This window comes from Pleurodeles waltl, chromosome 7 (assembly GCF_031143425.1).
Source record: "Pleurodeles waltl isolate 20211129_DDA chromosome 7, aPleWal1.hap1.20221129, whole genome shotgun sequence".
Classification (NCBI taxonomy): Eukaryota; Metazoa; Chordata; class Amphibia; order Caudata; family Salamandridae; genus Pleurodeles; species Pleurodeles waltl.
Genome location: NC_090446.1, coordinates 170,198,027 through 170,220,879, shown reverse-complemented (window position 1 = coordinate 170,220,879; position 22,853 = coordinate 170,198,027). Strand labels below are relative to the sequence as shown.

At 43.5% G+C, this 22,853-nt stretch overlaps 1 protein-coding gene across 4 annotated transcripts in view; it reads left to right on the top strand.

Annotated features, from left to right (window-relative positions):
• Positions 1 to 22,853, top strand: part of EYA2 (EYA transcriptional coactivator and phosphatase 2) — a 270,278-nt gene that overhangs the window by 107,250 nt on the left and 140,175 nt on the right. For all 4 annotated transcript variants that reach the window (XM_069243467.1, XM_069243465.1, XM_069243468.1 and 1 more), the window contains exon 2: positions 14,935 to 15,053. In XM_069243467.1, coding sequence (XP_069099568.1) covers positions 14,945 to 15,053 — 109 coding nt within the window. In that variant the 5' untranslated portion in view covers positions 14,935 to 14,944. The remainder of the gene's footprint in view (positions 1 to 14,934; positions 15,054 to 22,853) is intronic.

Here is a 22,853-nt window from a genome sequence, read left to right as displayed (position 1 = left end):
TCCTTCCGCCCTCTCGCCTCGTCAGGCGAGAGAGCAGAAGTGCTTGGGCTGGTCAGTGCTAGTCCGGCGCACAGGGCCCGGGCTACGGAGGCCACGGGTCCTAAGCGCCGTGCCACCCCGACTGTGGCAGCACTTTGCCATTAGCGCTGGCTTGGCTATGGGTTACTTTGAAAAGGTAATCAGATGTCTGTTTTTTTTTTGACACCCAATGCAAGCTAAATCACTCTGCTTATTGACCTGGCACTTTCTTCTATTTACTTTCATCAGTACTAGTCCAATTTGTGCCCCCTTTAGGGAGGAGGTTCCAATTACCATGCCTCAGGGAGCAGCGAGAGCTATACTGTCCAAGCAAAGGAAGGGCAATGGAGGATGTTGCCCTGCCACCAGATAACAGAGAGTGTTGGTTATGTATGGACAGTGCTTGATTTGTAAAATGTAGAGTGCTGGTGCCCAAATATTTTTCTAAGAAGCCCACAGCTGGTGCTGATGGATTCCAGGATTGTTGAACAGCAACCAGCGTAGTCTTGACTCCATCACCATACAATCCCTGCCTCTTTATTTCACTCTTACATGTTCTTTTTAATCCCTGCCCTCTCTCTTTACCAATATTTTTCCCATCTCTCTCTACTTCCCCTTTCCTTCTTTTGTGTCTTTCTCTCTCTTGCTCTGGGTCAGACTGATGATGGAACGTGAGTGCCAGTCCCCAAAAATGAGTGACGATGAGCCCCAGCTGGACCCACCTGCTCAAATTAAGCAACTTGATAAGGGGGCAGGTGCCTTCCTGTGACTTCCTCCAGTTTCTGAAAGAGAGTGCATGCAGTGTCACAACTTTATATTCTCACTGGTAAATGTGGTCATTCAGCATCCAGTAAGAATTCAGCATTCCGATACCAGATACCACAGCTGTTTATAATCACTTGTAATGTAATTGCGGTAACACATAGCTGGACGTTAAGAGAGGTGAGGACAATACAAGGCACACGTGGTTAAGAAGAACCCTTGGTTTGGATCTCTGGTGTTGAGTGTTGATATCAATGTGAGTCCTTTGCTCTCTGAAATGCTAATTTGCAGCATAACACTGTCAAATACCATGATGCTCTCTTGATATTTATAAAAGGTAACAGTATATTAACAGAGTTTACTTCTGTATTTGGATTGAGAATATATCTCGATCTAGTCCACACTCGGACTTTCTAGGAAACACAGCGCATCACGCATATCCTTGCTTACATAACTATCGACTCTGAGCAATCAAGCACTTTAAACAATAATAAGCATGACATGAAAGCTTCTACGCCATTGGTGCCCCAGAAATCAGGGTGTTACTGGGCGTGTCTTCAGTTCCACACGACACCGGCCACCATCAGTGGTGATCACGCCCGTCCAAGCGTTTGATATATGTAGCTACAGGAACAATGAGGGCCCTGGACCGAAACCTCTCTCCACCAAGGAAGATGATCATGATAAATCAGGTGTCAATACCAGGATCTCACGATCCTGACACTTAATGGTTTGGATAGAAGATATAAGTAGGTGTAAATGTATGAAGCTTTGGGAACGCTCTACTGTCTCATACCCCAAAAGGTATGGATCTACAGACAGTCGTTTAGAAAAGTTCACAGGTATCCATGTGACTACTAGACAACTCATAAGATTTACAGAGAGAAAGAGCCTAGTATTGTAACTTGAGTGAGAGAGAACACGAGAAAGAGACAATGAAATAACAAAACACCCTTTTGGCTAAAAGAGCTAACTTTTGCTCTGAAGGACAGTCTTCACATATATGGCAGTCTGCTCCTGAGATCAAGAGGAAGCTAATATTTTAATCTTGGTGTAATCAGATCAGATACTGGACACGGTATTCAAAGTCGTGCTCTGGGAGGCTAGGCCTGAACGTGCTGTGAAGTGAGAGATGGTGCCAGGCTATGGAGGTATCCTTAGAGTACATGTGCTGCCCCCTTTCCCTATTCCGTCTCCCCTATTCCGTCCTTGCTTCATGCTGTCAAGTGATCCCCTGCAGTGATTTCAAACTCCATACAGGGACATAAGCACCAAAGAGGCAGCCAAGGTCACACCAAGACATGATGGAACAGTCAGGTATAATTGAATGCTACTTATCCAAGACAAATAACAAACAAGCAGTGTGTCACTCTGAGATTATTTTTGCAGCCACAAAATCAAGAAAAAAACAAAAATGTTTGTTTCAGTGTGTTTTACCAAGTTAAATAGCATATTCCATAACAGAGTTAATTTCTATCTGGTTTATTATTTTTAGGTCTGGCTTTTTGCAACAGATGTCTGAAGACCTATTTGTACTAATTCTTTAAAATATACGTAGTGCGGGCTTTGGCTGCTCCCGAAAGAGTATTTATGTCTCCCACCTCATTGTGTTTGCTGTTTGTTGTATCATTCCGCTTCAGACAGAGTCCTTGCATGAGGGTCTTTTTTTACGTTCAAAAGTACACCGAGTCATCATCCATTATTATGTTTGTTAAAGATGAGTTGTATGTAGAAAACAGTCTTTATTGTTGTTTCAAAGCAGCACTGTTTTAAAAAATATTTAATTCAAAACTCAGTGCTTGTTCTAATAAAGCAATTTGAGAATCTCTTCATATTGCCCAAGGCCGCACCTATCAAGGTTAAAAAGACCAATAACAGAATCCCGGATGTTGTGTAAGTGTCCTGTGCCTCACATGAAAACTCTAGATGGCTTGTTATTCCTCTTCTACGATTCTGATCTAGCAATTTCTTTCTTTCAGTGAAGCAAAATACCAGGTTTATGCTTCACATGGACATTTTTGCTGTAATAAGGGAATGTCCTTAAAATATTTGTTCAGTGAATGATACAAATTCATGCTTTCACCTTCAGTCACAGTATTGGGTACAAATAAAATGTGCTCTGTTTTTGACCTCTAACATCAGATGTGCAGCTGTTGATGGTCGCAGCAAGAGGAGCAAATTCTGATTTGAACAAAGATCGACAGTACCAATATGTGTGATTCTAACTTCATATGTTGCATAAGCATGGTTTGTACCATGAGACCATGATTGTCAATTCACCAAATGGCCAGAGGTGGTGTAAGTGACATCACACTCCATTTGACCCGTATGTTCACTCACACACATGCTTACACATACACACACTCACACATGCATACACTCTCTCACGTAAACACGTTTACACCTGCGCGCATACACACAACATACATTTAAAAGCAGTTTTTACTTACCTCAGGGACGGTCAAATAAATTTTTTAGGCTGAGCATAGCAGCGCTCATGCTCTGCTTTTGCTGATGTGTTGGTGTGTATCTGGGCTTTTAGCAACGCCCACCTCACGCCCATCACTATCAACTCGTTCATGGGCTTGCCCATCAAAAATCCTGTGATGACATTGATAAATGGTTTACGTTTGTCCCTCTTTGGGGAGGTTTTGTTACCGCCATGGCCATCTCCCCTGTTACAAGGCTAATTGCACTTTTGCCGATAAATTTGACTGCGAGCAAACTTCTTTTTCCTTTTTTGTCTCTCCTTATCGCTGATGCTAATGGCAGCCAGGACGCTGTGAACCATGCTCGCTTATGTGAAACTGTTTTACTTTTAATTTTCAAGTTATGTGGCAAGAAAAGTCCGGTTAGGAGTTTATAACGCTAATAGCTCTAACTCGAGCAAATGCAGGACCCATTGCATTGCAAATGCTTGTTTATTATACTAATAGTAAATAATATATTGTTCTTTACGACTAGTGTAATAAGAACATTTGACAAAATCAAGGAGAGAGAGACCTAAACGACGCCCATAAGGAAGAGTTGCCCTTGTTTTGGCTACTGCTGAGGTAAGGGGCCGCAAATGCAGTGCCAGAGGTTGCAAAGGGGAAGCCAGGGATTGTGGGTGTGACCCCCAAATGACATCCATGCATTAGATCAGTGGAGCCACATACCCATACATATGATAGAGTGCTAAGGGCTTGACTTACAAGTGCCCGGTAGGGGCAGTTGGAACTTAATACATCCTAGACCCTGGGGTTTTGAATTTGTTGCATGTGATTAATTGCAGCTATTCTGATGTTTTTAGAGGAATAATAAGTAGGTTTAAATACTTAATCTTAATATAAATCTGCATGTCTCTGTGAATACCTGTCATTTTTCACCCTGCTAAATTCCAACAGCTCTAACTAAGCAAAATTAAACTTATGGTGCAAACTTTTCACACCCACTAATCACTGGGTTCAGTAAACATTGCACCACTTAGGAATTGTGATTTGTACAGGAACCACAATATTAATGGCCAGTTGTAATTAGGCCTTAATTTTGTTGTGTTCCTAGTAGAGGCAAATACACAGAGGAATACGAATTGCTACATGATGTCCTGTTAGTGAAAACCTGGCCTTTATTAAAATGATTGAAACGCCTGGTGTGTAATGAAGAGCCCTACCAATGAGCTCATTTCATATTGTCCCACCCAAGCCTTTTTTTTTTTATAAATCCATGGATCCATTTTTGCCCACTTAAAGCTTGGAGTGTAAAATGTGTTTATTTTTAGCAGGAAACCATTTGAAGTATATCTCAGAAAGGATAGATGTTATAATTCTTACAGATGTGTGAGGGATAACATTTTTGCTTTGTGTCCTAAAAAAAAAAATTGAGTCACAGTTGAAATTACATTGAAGTTGTTCTTTTATAGGGCAGGTTGATTCCTTGAAAGTTGTAGACAAACATTAGGTGGTCTTGTGATCAGGGCGCATTATTATTGCCCTGCAAACCAGGGCAGGGGAATTTATCACTGCAGCAGTGTTCTGATAGGCAGTAATTTTGTACACCATACCTCACATTTGCACACATACGCATGTATTCATATTTTGATTACGGGCTGAGTGGCCTTGGTACGCGGCGAGTGGTCAAGAGAGCACAGGCGATGGAGGCGGAGATGTTTCTCCTCTAGGGAACATCGCTTTGCGTGTTGTAGCCCTTTTTGTTTTCTGCTGATATTGAAAGTGATTGCCACAGCTTGTTGAAAAGTGTCACTGCAGGGCCGTAACAATATTGGCATGATTTTCTAAATGACGAATAACCTATGGAAATTTAAAAAAATGACAAATAACCGATGAAAATAGAAACAGTATAACTGAGATCTTAATTTGTCACAGGCCAGGTGTAGGAATTTCTTTCATCTCTCTTTTTTTGCATTTTGATTGACAGTTTGGGCTTCAAGAAGGAGGTGCCGGAATGAAACGCTAAACTAAGCACCACCAGTGCTACACACACCTCGTCTGGATCAACATGGATCCACCTAAGATCTCTGCTCTGATGCTGCAAGAGAGCTTAGCAAGTTAAACATTTGATACTTCTATTTTAGAAGAGTCGTGGATTTCCATCCCCAGTGGCGTATATAATGCCATTTCCTATGAAGTATCCACTAGCTCGTGAAGTTATGGACTATAAATTGGATTTTCTATGGGCCTTGGCAGTGGGTAAAGAATGAAAACTCACAATGCACAGGTTGCCCGGCCTCTTTATGTGTGCTTTAGTCTGCAGGTTGGTGTGTCTACCACCTCACCCATCATCTTTAGGGCCAACCTGTTGTTTCCAGTACATAACATGCACTTAGAGAGAGCTTTGGGTCAGCTCTTCTTTATGATTGGATGGCTTTATTGTCAGCTTTTGATTGGATGGCTTTCCACCCTATTGTGTTTGTTGAGCCTGGGAGCATTTCGGTGTCAGCGTGTACTGACCGGATGAGTTGTATTGTTTCACTGCGTAATTGAAGAGTTTGGTAGGGCGTTTTTTATTTACTAACCCTTTTGAAATGAAAAAAATATACAATACTTGGCTCAAAAAGTATTTTCTGGTTTGTTGACCTAGCCAAGCCTACCATAAGGCAGTATGCCATCATTCAGTTGTGCAGCAGAGTAGAGTTGTTCCTATTGTACACTTCTAGTTCGTGGGAAAGATCACTTTTGTCTAGGTTTAGAGCTGGCACTATTCGACAGCTTTAGTGTTTTGCATTAGGGCAATATTGGGATGAGTCAATTTGTTTACACCCATGAGAAGAGGTATCTGAAAAATCATTATGCCATTTTATATTTTTTGGAAATGTTTCTGCTTTTTTTAGAAAAAGTTGTAATTCCTGTTAATCAAATATACACTTTTAAGAGATGTAGACCAGCATTATATTTTCTGTAGATGTTGTCCGGAGAAAACACATGTCTTGCAGTTTGATTATTTTTAACTTGATAGTGCACCTCCACAACTCTTATGCTTTTTTTAACTCATACGTGAGTTATTTTTGTATTTTGATTTTCATGATTATATTTTATAACAGATTAAAATATGTCTTGCCTATACTTCTACCCAGGTGTCAGTGGTCAATAATCCAGTCTTCCACTGCATGTGTAATCCGTGCACTGTGCCACTTTTTCTCCTCCCCTCTGAGTGGGCATTGCCCTGAACCCAGCAGGAAGTGCGCCATTAGTTGAGTTGTGCCCATGGCACACATAAGTCTTTATCCTTATAATAAGGAATGTAGCAAGATTTGCATCTGCTTCAGTATTTGCAGCACCACCAAGTGCACATTTGACTCTTGGCATTTGTGGGTTACACACCCACAGCCGAGTTTACAGATGTGCAGATTAAATGTGGGCTCACGTTGGCAGAGCACTTTCCCCGTTTGGGCTCGTGCACTTAATGCTCGTTTCCCCCACGTTCAAGTTTTGAGAATTTGGCAATGAGTTTTTAATTCAGATTATGCGCTGGGAAGATGATGCGAGCTGGCACCTGTTATTAATTACGAATAACAAATACAACTCTCCTCTTAAGAACAGTATGAGAATAACCTATCATAGACTTTACCCACCGAGACCAGGCACAGGTTCTAGGATGAATTCTAAGCCTGCCTTAAATGTTGAACTCCTACCGCAGACTTATGACTCGTGATCCCAAAATATTAGATTCAACACTTGGGGTCATTCTGGACTGAGCAGCAACTTTAACAAAAAAATATTTATTCTCAGTTGTAAACATAGCTGGTCATTCTTTCGGGTCTGAATACAGCAGATACTAGATTGGTACTCGGGGTGTTTTCCATATTTTAAAACTGGCAGGTCAATCAATAACTACATTGGTATTCAAGTGTGTGGATGCAGAATATTGTTTTGAGTTTGAAACTGTGTTTAACCTTTCTCTGCTGCAAGGGCATACTAGTCTACACTCACTGCGGGGCACGTGATCGCCATCTGCTACCTTTGTGCTGTGTGGACGGGCAGATCGCTTATCGCTATTGAATGGTCCATCGCCGGCCTAGCAGAACAATGTGCCTGGTGGTAGACAGAAAGGTGGGCAGCAGACCCTAGCCCAGGGGCCACGCCATATGCTTTTGATCCATTCACAGACTTCGAAGTCCCTCGAGCCCCCCCATGCCCGCCACTCCCCAGCTGCCATCGCCCGGGTTCCGCTCTCGGACGCCATGTTGGAACGGGTCTCTGAAGGCAGTGCCGTGGGTTTTCCTAATTGCTGCAGCCCCAGGGGAGATTTGAGTGACGACAAGCCTAACAACCGGAGCAAGCTGCTTCACTGGGTTGTAGAGAAAATTACTTTTGTGCATTTGTCTTTTCGTATTCGCCTTGAAATAGAACCACCTTTTTAACAACCCATATGCCAGGACCAAAGCCCGTCTACTTGTATGGAGCACGGTTAGGTCGGGCCTGGTTGTTTCCAAATGTCAAGTTTTTGTGCAGTCGGTCCGCCTGCATGCTGTCTTTTACAGGCATTATTTCATATGGGACCCGACTTGATTTCAAATGAAGATTCTTTGTTGGCCTAGCTGTACTGCTATTAATGACCTCTATTTATTTTATTAGAGATGGTATAAAGTGCTAGGTGTTGCCTTCAGAGCACTCAGAGTACAGACAAAAATAGACTTCAGAGGGTGAATGGAAATTATGAGGCCAGTCAGGTGGGTGACTATCTGTGTCTGATATGCTCTAGTCGTATCCTCTGTTATGACCGGAGTTCAATCGAAATCAACTCAAAATAATTCGGTTTTCACTAGTTTCCCGAAGCGCTTGTGGCAGTGGTCCTACCTGTAGTTATTGTAAAGGGCGGTCCACTGTCTGGCATTGAACTCCCAGGGATTTGCCCGAACGTTTCATGCTCTTAAAAGTCACTGGGTGAAGAGATGATCTACATTAGCGGCTTTTTGATGTGAATTTCAGAAGGGGATTATATATCGGACACTGGAGATCCATCTTTTCTCATACCGACCTGCTGCAAAGGGAATCTGCAATTGTTAGCATGTGAGCTACATCCAGTTGATGCGCTCAGCATGGCACACGTGTCCAAATCAAGAAAGTCAAGAATTGACAAGTGCAAAAGGGTTTTGGTTCCTGATCAGTACTTCATCTATTTACACCTTCATCACACTGGTTCTAAATCAGGGCAATCCTAGGCGGCTGCATTGACCCTAGAAGTAGAGTGCTTCTAAAACATCAAATGTGGGCATTATGGAAGGAGCGAGGCAGAAAAATGTCACTTTGCCTGTGGGGACAGATGTCCTTGGGATATCTCTGCACCACTTTATTTAGAAAAGCAGTTTTGGGCACAATAAAATTTCAAAAACTTGTGTCAGGCAACTCACTTTTAAAGTGTGGCCTTAGAGCCTCCACATAGATTTGTCTTAAACCGAACATGTTTATATGCAGTGGTATTGATGTTTTGTAGACATTACAACAAATAATCCCCAGGGGTGAACATGAACCAAGCATAAGTGGCAATCTAATTAGACAAAATGATGAAAAATATAAACATATCATATCTATAACAATTGTTAGCAAAGACAAAAGGGCTGGCCTTGGCATGATGGCGAAAACATATTTTTATTGCAAAGGTGCCACAAAAGAAAAAGAAGAAAAGGAAAACATGCCACCGCCTAAATGTGACGGCCATATGCTTGCAATACAAATTTTACATGTAAAAAGTACCAATTGCACATCATTTTAATTGAAAATTACAGGTGCTTACCAGCAGGCTGGGGTATGTCCAACAAATATAGAATGCTTTAAAAATCTTAATGCACATCACATAAAAGCATGAATCTTACTGGTGCAAAGGAAGGCCACTGTTGGATTTGAAATACTGTAACCTGAAGACAAGTATAAAGACAAGGATGACTGAAAACAAGGCATTGGTAAAGTAGTTGTCCACAGGCCCTAGCACTGCTACTGAGTTTTTTCAAATGAATGGGCACATGTGATCAGGCAAAATACCATCACTCACAGTGTATGAGAGCCCATGTCTGAAGTGGACTGATCGATTGCCCCATGCTGTATACTGTGATAGATGAGATAAAAAAATGAATGACACTTAAGTAGACCAATGGATGAAGAGGGTTTGCCCAAAGTCCCTCTATGTACGTGATTATGTGTATATATTTTTTTATTCATTTTGTGGATTACGTGACTGAGAAAGACAGCTGAAGCTGTCTTCAGGCCCTACCCAAACATTATAGTTCACAATCAGTAATTACATTATTACTGGAAGCCGGAGATTTGTATAAGGCACCCTTTGCAAAACACACAGACATTGAAACAAAACTACCAGGGTACCAGCCTAGCTGAGAAAATGGAGCCCTGTGTTGGGATTCTTTCTTGCTCCAAAAGCCCAATTCATTTAGGTAAAAAAATACTTCTCTATAGTCACCTCAAAATCTGCGATGAACGCCTAGCAGAATGTCATCCATTCTGCCACCTTTGAGGACATATTTTAAGCTATTTTTAAGATTTTATGATTGCAGTAAAAGTTATTTGGCTGTCTGTACCATGCACACACCACCATGCAAAGGAGGGAACACCCTCTGAAGATAGTGCTGGTCCTATATGATTGCCATCAGTATAACATCAGGGTTGGCACAATTACCTGTGACTCGTTGTCTAATATCATTGTGCCCCAGGAGTGCACAAAGCGGGTGCATATGCCTGTTGCTCTTCCAGCATACAATGTATAATACAGCCCCAGGTGTAGTCCTGGGGAGTTTTATGAATCCATGGAAGTTATATGAGTAAGTGTGAATCATAGATTTATTCATTTTTTACAAATCAGACACACTTTGTGAGAACATGGTGGCCCCGCTCAGCTGTTACGCAAGTTTATTATGGCTATAATAAGCAGACCTCTGTGCCCTTCTTACTGAGAAGTGCGCATTCAGCATTTTGTTCAGTCTTATTGTAGCTTTATCGGCTGGTTTATACAGGATTATAACATTTGAATCAACTGGATGACAATACGGGGGGGACTCAATTCAAAATCAATTACTAAAAGATTTGAAATAGCCATTTCTCCATTACAAGCCCTACCACCCCAAAGATTGGGGGGAATTTATATCTTACATGCTTCTTTACTGAGTTGTTTCTTTTGCTTTACCTTTCACCCTCCACATTAAAAGCAGCACCCTGGATTAACAAACACACGAGTTGATGATCATAATGCTTGCGATTTGTCTAGCCACTGGCAGTCGCTCAGTGTACCATTCCAACCCATAGTTCTTTTGCCCACCATGTCACATCGGTTTCGACCCAGCCATATGCAAGTAATTCTTGACCATGCTCCAATAGAAACAGTCCAGCCTAAACTGTCAGGCCAGCTCCTTCCAGAACCTGAACACAAGCATCCCAAGAGCCATTTTGCCCTGATTGGGTTTCATAAGTTGGATGTAGCTTGGTTCCAGTGGCACAGTGTGTACAGACCCACCTGACTGGCATACCCTTGACATGCACAGGCTCACTTGCTCGCTTTTGTGATCTGAGTCTCTGTTGGCCATTTAGTCTCCAGTCCCATACACCGGAACTATCCTGTTGATTTAATGGAACATGGACATTTAAGCACATTTTACTACTGATGTGCTAGGCCTAGATTTCCTGAATACTGGAGCCAGCGTATCCTACCTTTGTCCTTAGGTCTGGCTTAACAGCACCCCTATATGCACATGTATTGTTGCCATTTCTTTATAGTTTACATAGAGTGGGCTGTACCTCCGCTCAGATGAGTAGCACTCTGTCACCTCATGGTATTGGCTGTTTGGTGTATCATTCTATTTACCAGGACATGCTTCCTTTGAAAATTAGTAAGGGACTACTTTACATCTGAAAAGTACACTCATTCATCACTCTCTTTGTCACATTCAGTTATCTCCTTTATGCAGTCTATAAGGAAAACAATCTTTTTTTGCTTCTTTTTTCCCCGCAGTAGAGAAGCTAATTGGGCAGGCTCACATGTTATTAGCAAAATTCGTGCATGCAACATAGGTAAACAACATTTGTAAATGCTTGTGTTTACATCTGTTGAGGCATTAAAACCGGACCTATGGCTCTGCCAATGCTTTTTTATTGCTTCCAGGGAAATCCCATGTTTCTCTTTTTAGTGATATCAAGAGAACGTAGTGGGAGCAAGGCAACATTTTAGCTACAAAGGAAATGCAGAAAGCTGTAGAGGATATCAGGCCGTCCATTTTGCACTGATGGCTAACTTGCAGATACAACTGGAGAATATTTTCAGCTTTATGGAGGTAAAGTTGGAGAAAGTCTGTGAAGTGAGAGCGCACCTCAACATGGATTTTCAACAGACATATGCAGTGCACTTTTTAAAAATGTTTTTGATACATTTTATTTTGCAGTGAAAGGAAAGCATTGTTCAAAGTATCACATTATAGCATTACAGCTTCCAGGTCAGGTCCCACCAACATGCATACCTGCAAATATGTGATAACCATGTACAAAGGATAGACCCTCTTCTGTCACACACCAATAACACAATGGCCCACCACCTCAAACCACGGTTTCAATCAATTAAGGGGGCTGATGGTGCTCACATCTAGTCCATACTTGGTCCTCCTCAATCCCCACAACTCTTCTAATTTCAGGGACCACACATTTTTTTCAAATATTAGATGTTCCATAGCTTTGCATTGAGCCACCCTACTCTTCCACCTTGCCCGGGTTGGACAAGGTTGACTTCCCCACTCTAATACAATTTCACATTGGGCAATCATGAGCACAAAGGAGGAAACTATGGCCCTCATTTCGATCTCAGCAGTCTTTTTGAAAGACCGCCGATGTACCACTGTGCTGAAGCCCGCCAGTGCAGGCGGTTTTCCGCACAGCGTATTATGACTGCTGGCAGCCCTCCATCCTTTTCCGGATGGAGAGCCGCCAGCAGCCATACTGGCGGTCAGTGGGGAAGTGGAGGCTGCTCCACCGCCCCGTCATCAGGACACCACCCACCGAATCATGTCCCATGATTCGGTGTGGCGGTGTTCTGGTGATGGGGTGCTGGTGGCAGAGCAGCCCCAATGGATCCCGTCCCCTCCCGGAGGATCACCGGAACAGGTAAGGTGATCGTCCGTTAGGGGAGGGGGATGGAGAGGTGTTGTGTGGTGTGTGCGTGCATGGGGGTGTGCGTGTGAGTGTGTAGAGGGGGTGTGTGAGTGCTTGTATGCATGCGGGGGTGTTGTGTGTTTGGAAATGTGTGCGTGTCTGTCTGTATGTTTGACTGTGAGTATGTGTGCGTGTATGTCTGTATGTATGTGTGCGTGTATGACTGTGTGTGTCTGCTGGAATGTTTCTTAGTATGTGTGCATGTATGTGTGGTGGTGGTGTCTGTGTGCGTGAAGGGTGGTGTGTGTCGATGTAGGGGGGGTGTGGGGAATGGGGTACTACCACCTTTGGGGGATAGTAGGAGGGTCAGGGGTATGGGGGAGGCAATGGGCGGGGAGAGGGGTGGGGGAGGCCCCTATCAGTGCCAGGGAAGGAATTCCCTGGCACTGATAGTGCCTACGGCCATGGATTTCGTGGCAGCTCCAAACCACACGAAATCCATGGCGGTATGCAGGGTCATGATACCGCCGCCGGGCTGGAAACTGAAGTCTCTAGCCCAGCGGTCGGAGTGGAGAAGTGGCATATGACCATGGCGGTAGCCGCCACGGTCATAATTCCATTTTTTTTTTACGCCAGCCTGTTGGCGGTATTACCGCCACTTCTCCCCCGTCCGCCAGGGTCATATGAGGGCCTATGAGTTTATTCCTAGGTAGGTGGACTTCATATTGATGTAGACTTGATTTCTGGCTCCAATTTAATTATGTTTTTATATGAGGAGCTGTTGCTTACTTCTAAAGCATGTGTAATTTACCCCCAAATTTCCCAAACTGGATTCTAAAGCGTTCCATTGTTCTGTATTAATTTGGTGAGTTGGTGGAGAACTGGAGATAATTAGAATATATTGTTACACTAGAGAAATACGACCTAATGTGAGGCTTTCTTTTTATTTTACACATATATTCCAGTGGCAGTGTGTTGCTATATATAAGTCTTAAGAGGAAGCTAAATAGAAATGTGGGTTACAGGACAGAATTCTGTTATTGAATGACAGCACATATAATGTACATAGCCCGAGCCCTGTACGCTAGTCTTACGTTTTCTGGCCTTGGCACTTCCGGAGGCCGCACGTGTAACTTCCGGCCGCCTGCGCCGCCCCCTCCATTGGGGGGTATTAAAGTGCCCCCCAGATCAGGCCTCAGCCTTTTTAGTGGAGACGGCGTGGGCGGCACGGCCAGTGAACGGCGTTACCCACCCTCCCATCCCTTTAGACATGAGATTTAGGGTAAGGTGTGAGGGGGAATAGTAGGTGGGAAATGAGATAATACATTCACCCTAAGCAACAGAGGGGTACCCAAGGCAGGGTACCCTGGATAACACCGAAGGTAGGATCCTGCAGTCCTGAATCAACCGGTGGATGTACACACCAGCTTGGGGGTTAGGGTGCCCAGATCGCTGGGGTGGGCACGGGGCTCCTGCTCCTGGCCACCCTGTTGCACCCCCACGGCAGCTTGGTGTTGGGGTGGGGGCGGAACCCGGAGCACGAGGACAAGGGACGTTGAGGTGTTGGGAACCGCCCCCCCAAGGATACAGGTGAAGTACGGTTCACCTGTGTGGTCCAACGGTGTTCGGGACGCAGGAGGATCCTTGAATGTGTCGTTATCGTGATTTATGACAGGATTGAATTTTGATTTACAGGAAATGTTTTTTATGATTTGTGATTCTAAGTACTTGTCATTTGTAAATAAAATTATTCTAATGCCAAAAACAATCAGACTCTGTCGGTCTTCGTTTGGCGGGTGTCGGGGCGGGGGCCTACTGGAGGCATCCGGGTACTATGTCCTAAATTCCTCTTTTAAGTACGGTTTCATGGGGAGATGTGGCTGAGTGGCAAGAGCTATTGACTTGGAACCGTGGGACCTTGGTTCGAATCCTAACCTTGGCTCAACATTGTCTGATTCAGGGAAGATCGCTTACTCTTCTTGTGCCTAAATGCATTTATATAATTTACACATGTACATAGTCTTGTAGGCCTTCTCCCAACCGCCTGTGTAATGCACAGGACTCTTTCTATGTTTGTGTTCTATAAGTAAAGACATATATGCCTTTATGAATTGCCCCTCAAGTTGAAATAAAATAGAAGTATTCAGGGGACACTCATGTACAAATTGAAGTCTTTTCGAATCAACAGTTTTACTAATAGGGAGTTGGGCATGTAGTAGTATGTAAACCAGTATTCATATATACCTGTAGTATTCATATTTCCTTCAGAATAGGTACTGTGAATGTGCTGCATGTTGGTATGGCAGTCACAAGGCATTGAAGTTTAATCATCTAAAGGCAAAAACACAAATTGAAAACTTCAGTCAAACCGATGTACTCTCCAAGGAACTCTGAGCTTCATTTGTATTCAAAGGTTTGCCAACATCAAAACTTTAGCACGTTGGGTAATGTTGAATCCACAGGAAGACTGTGTTTAGGTAATCCGTTTTAATATTTATATTCACAGAAACAATGCAGCGATTAGTAATCATGCATAATGGCTGAATACATTATCTGTTTGTTGTGTTTCCTTCAGGTGTAAGGAAATGCTAGATCTAGTGATACCGCACAGCCTGTCTGCTACCAGCGAGTGCCCGGGGAGTCCGACGCGTCACCTTTCCGAAAGCCACTCAGCATCTTCCGATGACCTAGAAGGTATGTACCCTGCTGAGATTTTCATTTTAGCGGACTTGGGATGCCATCATAGTGCCTGCAAAACGACCCGCTGACCCCAATGGACATTGATTTCAAAAGTTGTCAAATATTTATGAAGCGATGTGGACTAGTTCCTAACAGGGATTGCAGTTCTATAACTCTTTTAGTATTATTTATTATTATTAGCGTTATATTGCTATTAGTTTGTCAAAGTTCGGGTACCGTCACGCTTTGGTCTCCGAACAACATAGTCTTGGTCAGGTTGTTTGAGTTGGATCATCAGTGAGTGATATGTTGCTGTACATATGTCTGGTTGTATGTGTTTTTTAAATGTAATTGGTGGTTCTTTTGGGTGGTTTAGGAGTGACCGCAACGTGTTGTTTGTTACATGAAACATAGCCATTGTGGAGAACATCAGGCAAGGGCAAAACCATTAAAGTCAGGATTTTTTTATTTATTTATTTTATTGTATGTATTTATAAAGTGCAAATCTACTCCTAAAGCCGGTGAAGTGTAGTAAATATCAACACGATACTTAGCCAGTGTGTGAGAATTCAGAACTATGCAAACCCAGCAAAAGGCAATGATAACAGTGAGATAAAACCTAACATTGGAAATCAAACCTCTGGTTGTTTTCTGCTCTGATCGAGGTGGCACTAGTGTTTGTGCATTTTGATGCTCAAAAGACATAGGAAGCTAAGTGGACGCCATCTTGAGAATGACAATGTTTAAACTCATGCCGCCTTCCAAATAGCCTGTTACTACAGCACAGAACATACCAGCAGCTGTTTTTGGCAGCGCAGCAGGTGGCTAAGCTTGCTTGTGTCCACCTTCAGAGTCCCAGACCTTCACTGTCTCACCTTTCAGAGTCTCAGACCTCCAGTGCCTCACCTTTTAGAGTCCCAGACTTCCAGTGCCTCAGTGTCTCACCTTTCAGAGTCTCAGACCTTCACTGTCTCACCTTTCAGAGTCTCAGACCTCCAGTGTCCACCTTCAGTGTCCCAGACCTTCAGTGCCTCACCTTTCAGAGTCTGACCTCCAGTGCCTCTCCTTTTAGAGTCCCAGACTTCCAGTGCCTCAGTGTCTCACCTTTCAGAGTCTCAGACCTCCAGTGCCTCAGTGCCTCACCTTTCAGAGTCCCAGACCTCCAGTGCCTCACCTTTCAGAGTCCCAGACCTCCAGTGTCCACCTTCTGAGTTCCAGATCTCCAGTGTCTCACCTTTCAGAGTCCCAGACCTCCAGTGTCCACCTTCAGAGTCCCAGACCTCCAGTGCCTCACCTATCAGAGTCCCAGACCTCCAGTGCCTCACCTATCAGAGTCGCAGACCTCCAGTGCCTCACCTATCAGAGTCGCAGACCTCCAGTGCCTCACCTTTCAGAGTCCCAGACCTCCAGTGTCCACCTTCAGAGTTCCAGACCTCCAGTGTCTCACCTTTCAGAGTCCCAGACCTCCAGTGTCCACCTTCTGAGTTCCAGATCTCCAGTGTCTCACCTTTCAGAGTCTCAGACCTCCAGTGTCCACCTTCAGAGTCCCAGACCTCCAGTGCCTCACCTATCAGAGTCCCAGACCTCCAGTGCCTCACCTATCAGAGTCGCAGACCTCCAGTGCCTCACCTATCAGAGTCGCAGACCTCCAGTGCCTCACCTTTCAGAGTCCCAGACCTCCAGTGTCCACCTTCAGAGTTCCAGACCTCCAGTGTCTCACCTTTCAGAGTCCCAGACCTCCAGTGCCTCCACATAGTAGGCAGTTGAACCGCCGCTCTCCCAAAGAGTGAAAAATCCACTCTGCGGTCGGAAGTTACATACTTGGCAGGGTTACGCAGGGTGCATTCCTCGCAAAGTTGATGCGATGCAGGAAAATCGTCAGGTTTTTGAAACTGCTCAAGTGATGGAAGCAGAGGAATGTTAAGTCTGTTTAAAAAATTACTGGCAAGAGCAGCAGCTGAGCTGGTCTCCACAAGCACAATTCCAGGCATTGTTTTCTGTGGTTGGGGTTTGTGTGCCTTCTTGTTGCAGGAGAGCTGCATAAACCCATTAGGCTGTTTAAGCCATCATGTTCCCCTGTTTATTTTCCTAGCACCCTCTGTTTGATTTTTGCATGCATGCCTTCATAATTTGTGTTTAAATAGCACATGGGTTTGTGTGACAACTAAATAAATGGTTATCCTGTGCGGGGGAGGGGAGCAAAATGCAAACAACTGAAAAGAAAATATTTGAGCCACTGTATGAGAGGAGAGGATTCTGTCTGGGAAATGGGAACTCGTATTTTTTTATTAGAGAAGGGGCGAGTACAGTGTGTCTGGGAGCAGGTTCGTGTTGAGTTTATCGCACACATTACCGCGGCTTTAGAAGTGTAGGGACAGATACCCTCTGCTGATGGAGAGCTGGTTAAACCTGGAGGGCCTAGTGCTTTCGGGGCTCAGGTGCTCACCGTCGGCGCTCGTTTTTAAGGACTGGGACTTAATTCTCATCATCAGACTCTGATGCACAGCAAGAGACAGAAAGGGAGGAGGGTGAAAGAGGGAGCTAAAACAAAAGGAAAACAGTGGTGATGGGCGACAAAGAAACTGCAGGAGTGACATAAAGAGCCAAGAAGCGCACAGCAGTGGAAGGAAGCGGCGGGAGGTGGATTCAGAACCAGGCAGCCTTCACATTCGGCAGCCCTGGAGGCCAGCTGCTCAGAACAGCTTCAGCCCCCTGCCGTGACATGTTTTGTATAACTTAGGCAAAAATGTTGAGTCTCAACTATACATTAAAAAAATTAATGTGGCCATGCTATTGATTGGGGCTATTTTGCTGCTTACCTAGACCAGTTTGTATACATTTGAAACCAAAACTAACTGCTCAGTGTTCACCTGTGTTGAAAGTTGTATAGTGCCTTCTCCTTCTAACAAGTCCTCAAAGTGCTGCAGTTGTCATCTGGTTGCCTTGTTGGAGTGCTTGGTTCGAAGGGTTGTTGGCTGCTCTTAGACCTGCATATGAGGTTGTGAGTGAGCTCCATGAGGTTTCACTATGTGCTATAAACGTGGGGCTGCAGCATTCCTGCATAGGGTATCCCTTGTCAACTTGCCCAGCATCAAGCCTCCAACCTAGACAGTGATGTGTAATGGAAGTGACAGGGATTTGTGCTTCTTTAGACTTCCAGGGAAGGACAAAACAACTCAATATGTAATGCAGCTAAAGCATGTGTCAGGCATGCATGGGTATTTCCAAGTCAATAACTATTTTTTCAAATATGACACCCTGGACTTATAGGTCACAAATCCAAGTATGACGAGGTAAATGGCAACGTTCTGCAGCCCAGTCACTCAAAACACAAGGAGCAAAAACTCAACGCAAGTTCAGACAGAACATCATTGACCACTGCACTCAACAGACCCATTACTGTACAGACCAACCTAAAAAGATACTTAACCAGTGTGACTCGGGTCCTTCCAGTGTGACTCGGGTCCTTCCAGTGTGACTCGGGTCCTTCCGTGACTCGGGTCCTTCCAGTGTGACTCGGGTCCTTCCAGTGTGACTCGGGTCCTTCCAGTGTGACTCAGGTCCTTCCAGTGTGACTCGGGTCCTTCCAGTGTGACTCAGGTCCTTCCAGTGTGACTCGGGTCCTTCCAGTGTGACTCGGGTCCTTCCAGTGTGACTCAGGTCCGTTTCTTAGCCAGACTGTAGCTTGTTTAGCAACACGGATTTAACTTGATTCTGCCTTGAAAGTATAAGTCCACGGAAAGGTTTGTGAAATACCCTAGTTCTGTATTTGTAAATAGCCTCCTTATGTTCACGTTCTACTGTTTGAACCAGATGTACATGTATCCTGTTGTGTTTTCAAAAAACCAAATCACTTAGGGCCTCTTTCCGAGTGCCCCACTATCACACTCTGCAACTCTGCCCTCTGGAGTTGGAGATTCCAGGGGTTCCCGTAACCCCTGGGGTGGTGGGGGTTATAGAAGGATCACAAGTCCCCTTAAAATTGAGACATACTAGAGAAAATCAGTAAGTCTGGGTCCAGGTCCTCAGGTAGTTCCTCATTTTTCCCTGGAATTGCACCAGAGATTTCAGCTGTTTTCCGCAGCCAGAATTTCTAGTTGGAAAAAAAATCTGTTATTTTCCAGCTGATCTGGCAATTCCAGTGAGCCAATAACAACTTGATCATAATTAAGCGGGACACCATAATCGAGTCTTTAGTGGTACCGATCATTCTCGCGATTCTGAAAAATAATAATAACAGTGTCTAACACCTGTTACTGACAATGATTCAATGCAAAGGAAGACGTGTACCTTTCATCAGGATGCGAGATTCTCAAGCACCAACAGTTTGACCTTCTTGAGACTTATTTTAGAATCTGGTCGCTAATTAAAGCGATTGTACTACAGAATATTGAGGCTAGAAATATCGACATACAAGCATACCTGGGACAAAATATCAAAAACCAAAATTTCAAAAGGTAAGTGCATTTAGAGTAAATATAGATTTACTATTCCTAATTCCACATCTATGTACTTTGAACATATATATCGTCAAGGTACATAGGCGCGGAGTTAGATGTAGGAAATCTATACTTAGTTATACTTCAATATTTTGGGTTCATTTTTGTCCTTGATATTTGTGTACCTCGATATTTTGGCTTCAATGTTTAGGGGCCATACCATTAAGCAGAATGGCAAGCCATTGTAGAGTTGAAATTGGATGGATTGAACTTAATTCCATGCCCTCCCACTCCAGAGCCCCACTTCCCCCTTTTACAGACTAGGGAATTATATATGGGAAAAGCACAGGCAGCTGTATTTGGCAGAGCCTTGGAAAGCATAATAGTAAAACATCTCCGCTACTTGAGGTGCAGCCAACTGTAGGAAAGGTGGAATATTTATTCAGTAAAACGGTGTGGAAATTAGTCGCAGCACAGAAGTCCCTTACTCAGTGTGGCATTTAATTTTACAAGCTGTGAAATCTTTTGTTGGACCACAAGCACGGATATGGTCTCATGCATTAGTTTTCAGGACCAGTTACTGCTTTCTTTGGCTGTAATAATGAGCTTTCACGGATGGGACATGTGTGGTCCCGAAAATGAATTCACCGCGCCAGGCTTGCACTTCCGCTTGTTGTTTGTTGATGTACAGTGTGTGCATCATAAGCCGAAATCCTTTAACTAACACACCTATGAAAAGCGTTTCTGTCTTTCTAGTTTTTAAACATTGTATTCAGCTGACAAAATGGGCCAGTGGGTTAAAAGGGTGCATTTGACATTTTCACTGACTTGGAAGCCATGAGTTTGTATTGCAACAAGAACAGCTCAGCCTTCTATCCTTCTGAGGTCGGTAAATTGGGTACTGTTGAATTGGACAATAATAATCAGCCCTACGTACAGTGCACAAAACCACGGTGTTGACTGCTATATAAAGGCAGACTACAATTAATTAACTGAACTTAGCAGACGTGTTTTACCATCCCAATAACGGTAAAAATGTATTTTCTTCCTTTGTGTAGTTTCCAATGGGAAATGACATGAACCAGAACGGAATTATTTTGAAATGTCAAAAGATTCACAAAATTATAATTTAGCTTTACTTACGCCGTTAGCTTCTAAAAATCGGTATCTGAGAGGAGGAGAAAACCTGGGAAAAGAATGCATTGAAACCAAGCCCTATTTCAATAGCAGGTAATATGTCTCTGTGATAAATAAACAGGAGGGAGAGGTGTGCTCCCACACATTGCGTAAAAATATATGTTTTCAGTGCTGAAAGCCCACTGCCAAACTTTAGCGACTTCAAGCAGAAGCCCAGAATAGTAGGAATGCCCTTATTCAATGTATGCTTAAAAAAACAAGCTGAATTGTACAATGGACGCGGACATTTTTATTTTCCAGATAAGTAATGACAGGTCACAGGCAGGAAAACGTGACTTCCTCACATGAAAATCAGTGCAGGAAATAGAGAGATCGCACCATTTTCTGATGTACAACATTGTTGTGTTGTTTTTATATTCCAACTTTGAAGATGCGCTGGGTTTGGCTCCTGAAAACATATTGTGAATCTCTTAAAAATACATCCGTTTGTGGTGTAGATAAAAGGCCTTCGCGTTGTGTTTTTCCCTCGCCACATGCCCAGCTCCTGCATCATGAAAAATGCAGGAGTTGGGCTCCTTCGCCCACCTCAGGGGTGGAAGGCATCTGTGCCCCGGAGGAGCTTTTCTTAGCTTAACCCGCAAAGTGGGCGACTTTCCGGTAATTGCAGCTCCTGTTGGCGCGCAAGGCTCCCAGAAGGGACCGCGTACCTGCCCGGCAACTTTCACTTCACCTCTGTGTAGAGTGAGATGGCATGCACAGTTTCAGCCAACCGAATTACTTGCTAAGAAGACCGTCTTACTCGGTTCCTCGCTGCTTCTGCATTAGGGGTCTTATTTTTATTAGTAATCACCTTGCCACCTAGGGAACTTACCAGTCGCACAAAGCAACTGGAAATTGGATTGGGAACTGGCGACAACAAATATTGATAAGACATACCAAAGTTTGATTTTTGTATTTCAGGGGCAACTTAGTGACAGTGTTTTTAGGATGACAAAAAATCACTACATATTTTTACTCATTTCCATATAATTTCAATAATTTTAGATTTAAGTGCTCTGATGCAAAAGTAGCATTTGTGGCTGGAATTCAGATTTTCTAGAAGTACAGACATTCCAGACTGCATACCTCATTGAGAGGGTTGGAAGTACATGATCTCAGTTTTTCGAGGCAGAGACATTGCACAGTGTGGTATCGTTAGCTAGTGTATACTCACCACTGGTGTGGCCGTGTGTGGTATTATGTGGTTGGGACAGTATTCTCTTTCCCTGCTTTCACAGTTCACTCTTACTTTTGCTTCCGTTGATATTGATGTCATCTGTTGTGGTGCAATGTATCACACAGCTACAGAGTGTATATATGTGCAATCTTTCCTGTAAATTAAAGGACTGAGAACATATGTCTGGAAACTGTCATCTGGCATACGCAGTACACACATAGCAGAATTGGTGTGAGTACTACTCTGCTTTCATTTGACAGTGAGAGTAACACACATTCATTAATTTACTTAGAGTTGCGTGGTTGTGCGTGTGGCGCTGCGCGGTTTATCACTACAGGCACACGCTTTTTAATGGTAAGTAGATCAGCACAATATTTTGTGTCACTTGGAAATACTTTGTGCCTTCACAGAAAATTAGTAAATAAACCGATCTGTGTCTACACCTTTCCCACTCACGCTTCTTTGGTTAGACTGTTGGAATGTTATCAGTGTCCCGTTTGGGAGCACACCTTTGAAGATGTTGGGCATCAGTGCACTGGAAACTCCATAGAGACCACCAGTTGCATTTACCCACAGTGATTTATTTTTTGCTATAGAAAAAAAGAAAGAACAATTCTATAAAACACTTCCCCAACACTTACTCTTGCAAATTATCTGCAGATGTTTGAAGGAGAGGAGGGTACCCTTGGACAGTTGCAACCGGCGTAGCTTTCTATGCACTTTCTGTTAATTGTTGTGAATTGTTGTGAATCCTCAGGAAGGCAGCAGTAAAAGCAAACTGTATATCTTATGTATGATTCAAAGATTTCAGATGCAATTACAGTAAATACAATTAGTGAATCAACCACATTGTTCCTAATATGCAAATGTGATTTTCTTAGTGCTTTATATAGGAACATTCTGTGTGCTCGCTCGGCTTTCAGTTGTTACCCTATGGGGACGACACCCAAATCATCGTGTCCGTATCAGATAATCTGCCACCGGTATCAGATAAATTCAAACTCTGTATGAATGGCATTAGCA